This window comes from Asparagus officinalis, chromosome 2 (assembly GCF_001876935.1).
Source record: "Asparagus officinalis chromosome 2, Aspof.V1, whole genome shotgun sequence".
NCBI lineage: Eukaryota > Viridiplantae > Streptophyta > Magnoliopsida > Asparagales > Asparagaceae > Asparagus > Asparagus officinalis.
In genome coordinates this window covers 45,319,841-45,323,842 of record NC_033795.1, presented here as the reverse complement: position 1 = coordinate 45,323,842, position 4,002 = coordinate 45,319,841, and the positions used below count along the sequence as shown (strand labels likewise).

The following is a 4,002-nucleotide window of genomic DNA, read 5'->3' as shown; positions in this document are numbered from 1 at the left end:
TTTGGTAACTTTGATTAACTACATATACTACTTGTCTCATTTTCTCACTCAAGATCAAAATACTGACTTGAATGTCGAAGGAACCATCGGAGAACCCAACTCCGCCCTTTTACGAGTTTTTCATGTGCAGGGAAGAACAGAGGGACCTGAACCAGTTATCTGAAGAAGTTTGAGGACCCTAAACACTCTAATAACTCTAACGTAAACCCCCTGTTTGATAACTGACATCAACACATGTAATATTGGCCTAAGTGCAAATACACCGCCTTAGTGAACTTTTTAGATGTTTTTAAATGTAAAATAAAAATAAAATAGTAATTGAGTGTCCACCCTCACCAATAGAATTAGATCAGGGGTCTACGCACATAATCAAACATTTTTAACAATTTCAAGAGATAAAAAAATTTATTTTGAGTGTCTATTCATAACAAGTAAAGCTATAAGGGGTCTTTCACAATAATTAGAACACATGAGGTCTCTTTACAATTGGGTGATACTACACGAGAACCATTCATTTAATTCTTAAAACAAAGTAGCATTTATACACGTGTAGATGTACGTGCATAAGAATTTAATTAATTTTCTTCTTAGCCATGTATCTTCTTCATTTCAAATTTTAAGCGGCGACTTTATCAATTCATTATATTTTCTATTGATTTTATCTTTCTAAATTCTGTTTCTTTTATTTCAGAACATATTCCAAGACAACATTTTTAAAATGAGGAAGATTTTTCCACTCACTACATTAAGTTCCTACTTTTTCTAATATTTTCTTTAATATGTAAAAGCGGCCTATTATTTACTCTTTAACACAATTTTTATCTTAAAGATAAAATAATGCTTAATTATGTGCTCACAATTATATTTCATGGCATGATGTGTGTTCTCTAGAATGTTCTTGGAACAAAAAATGATAAAAAGAAAAGATAGAAAAATCTCTATTGTAACCATTTTATTCTTTTAATTACAATACTATTTCCATGTCATTAAAATCTAGAATATTCTTGAAGAAAGAAAGGGGAATAAAGAGAAGAAAATTGAAGAGAAAAATATTATTGAAAAAAATTACTATTTTACCCCTCAGATCACAATTGCAAAGTGCAAATGTCCACAAATCATACAATTTTTTGATTGCTCTCACTTAGGGGTTTATTTTGTTATAATATTATTATTATGGATGTCCATTGGTATTCCAAGGAGTTATAATAGTACTAATTGTAGATGTCTATTGACATTTCCAAGTAAATTCTCATAAATATGATGCATGTAACATCTCTCTTTCATATGCCTATAAGTAGATGACATGAGATTGTATTTATAAGTGAAGAAAGAAAGAAGAATTAAAGGATTGAGTGCTCATTGTCTTCTCTCTATTCTCTTTACTCATATTGCTATCCATTAGAGCATCTCCAACCATAAAACTCAAAATGATGTAGTTTTTACACCAAGTTGGTGTAGTTTTTACACCAAGTTGGTATAGTTTTTACACCAAATCACTATTCCATCTCCAACCCATTACACCAAATCTTACACCAAAAAGAATATTCCTTTTATTATTCTTATCTTTTAACATTTTTACCTATTTAAAATATTTAACAAATTATATAACTATATAATTATATAATACAAATAATTAATTATAATAATATATTTTATGAATAAAATAAAAATATAAAAATTAAATGCTACATCAAATTAAAATATTACTTTCATAAAAATTCAACTAAAGATTACACTTAACATCACAAAGGAAAACATCACACTTACAAGCAAAATAAAAATAAAAATAAAAGGCATTAAATTTAACATAAAATAAAACACAAAGACACGGTCCATATTAATAAAATTCTAAGTCTCCGAATTAGTATATTCATCCCACAAATGATCAATTAATGTATCTCGAAGTGCAATATGAGCTTCTTTATTATTGATTTGTCGATGACGAGCTAGAAATCCTTCAAACCGAGCATTTTCATCTACAACCATCTCTACGTCCGGAACTAGCGCTTCCTTCCAATTTTCAATTATAGCATTAAGATCACGTTCATTCTCAATTATCATGCTGTGCATAATAATGCACGCAGTCATTATATCATGTAATACTTCTTTTTTCCAAAATCGAGCTGGTCCTGACACAATTGTAAATCGAGATTGGAGTACTCCGAATGCATGTTCTATATCTTTTCTGCATCCTTCTTGCTTCATTGCAAACAACTTTTTTTTGGACCACGTAGATCATGAATTTTTTGTACAAGAGTAGACCATTTTGGATATATATCATCAGCTAAATAGTAACCCATGTTATAATGTTTACCTTGAATGACATAATAAGCAGGAGGAGCAATACCTTCAGCGAGTTTTGCAAAAAGATGAGATGCCTCTAAAACATTAATGTCATTATTGGAACCTGACAAACCAAAATATGCATGCCATATCCAAAGATCATAATCAGCTACGGCCTCCAGAATAATAGTTGGGGATCCACTACGACCTGCGTATTGGCCCGCCCAAGCCGTTGGACAATTTTTCCATTTCCAATGCATGCAATCTAGACTGCCCAACATTCCTGGAAAACCTCGTTGTTTAGCAATATGTAGTAGTCTGGCAATGTCATTAGCGTTAGGCGATCTCAGATATTGTTCTGCAAAAACCTCCACAACAGCACGGTAGTCTGGCAATGTCATTAGCGTTAGGCGATCTCAGATATTGTTCTGCAAAAACCTCCACAACAGCACGGCAAAATCTCTTAAAACTTTCGATTGCTGTCGACTCTCCTATTTTAATGTATTCATCAGTGGCATCCGCTGGTAGACCATATGCCAACATGTGGAACACAGCTGTAATTTTTTGAAGCGTAGACAATCCAAGTCTACCGACCCCATCCCTTTGCTGTATAAAGTAAGTGTCGTGAGCTTTTATGGCGTTAACAATGCGAAGGAATAAATCTCAAGACATTCGAAATCGTCGGCGGAACATCGAATCATTATATCACGGATTCTCAGAGAAGTAGTCGTTGAACAGATTATGATCAGCATTTTCTCGATCACGATTGATCACTATATGACCAGGAATTGAGCCTCCACGGATTACTTGGTTATTTTGTTGATTGATATAGTAAGCCATGAGAAGGTTGTTGTTGTTTCTGATGCGAAACATCACTTCCCTTTCTGCATCAATCGCTTCAATATCATCTATCAATTGTTCATCTTTAATTTCATTATCAGAAAATGATGATAACAAATTAGAAGGATCTATATTGTTAAAATTCATTTTTGAAAATAGAGGTTTATGATTTTAGCAAACTCATCAATATGAGCTTTTATAATAGATGGAGAAGATAAACGAGAAGTGTTTTAGAAGTTGAAATGTTGTCATGAAGAGTTGTCATGAAGTGCTAGAAATTGATATGTTGTCATTGATGTGTAGAAGTTGAAATGTTGTCATGAAGAGTTGTCATGAAGTGCTAGAAATTGATATGTTGTCATTGATGTGTATTTTCTTTGAAATGTTGTCATGAAGTATTTGAAGTTGATATGTTGTCATTGATGTGTCTTTCATGAAGTGCTAGAAGTTGATATGTTGTCATTGATGTGTCTTTTCTTTGAAATGTTGTCATGAAGTGTTTGAAGTTGATATGTTGTCATTGAGGTGTCTTTTCTTTGAAATGTTATCATGAAGTATTTGAAGTTGATATGTTGTCATTGATGTGTCTTTTCTTTGAAATGTTGTCATGAAGTGTTTGAAGTTGATATGTTGTCATCGATGTGTCTTTCATGAAGTGTTTGAAGTTGTGATGCGGTATAAACATGTACCAAAAAGGTTGCAAGTGCACAACCGTGTCAAGTTATAGTATAAAGATATCGATCCCACGAGGAAGATGTTTTTGTAGGAGAAAATATAAAATCGGATCTTATGTTATGTGCGTGACAAATAGGAGTGATGAGTGAATGTGATTGTGGAGAGATAATGAGAGTGATAGTGTGTAGATCAATGTGTTTGAGA

General features: G+C 32.4%; 1 protein-coding gene across 1 annotated transcript; it reads right to left on the bottom strand.

Moving 5' to 3' along the window:
* Positions 1,849 to 2,684, bottom strand: LOC109831137. Its single transcript, XM_020398476.1, has 2 exons — positions 2,263 to 2,684; positions 1,849 to 2,062 (listed from the first exon to the last, which is right to left on the bottom strand). Exons 1-2 carry the CDS (start codon positions 2,682 to 2,684, stop codon positions 1,849 to 1,851), a joined length of 636 nt encoding a protein of 211 aa, XP_020254065.1.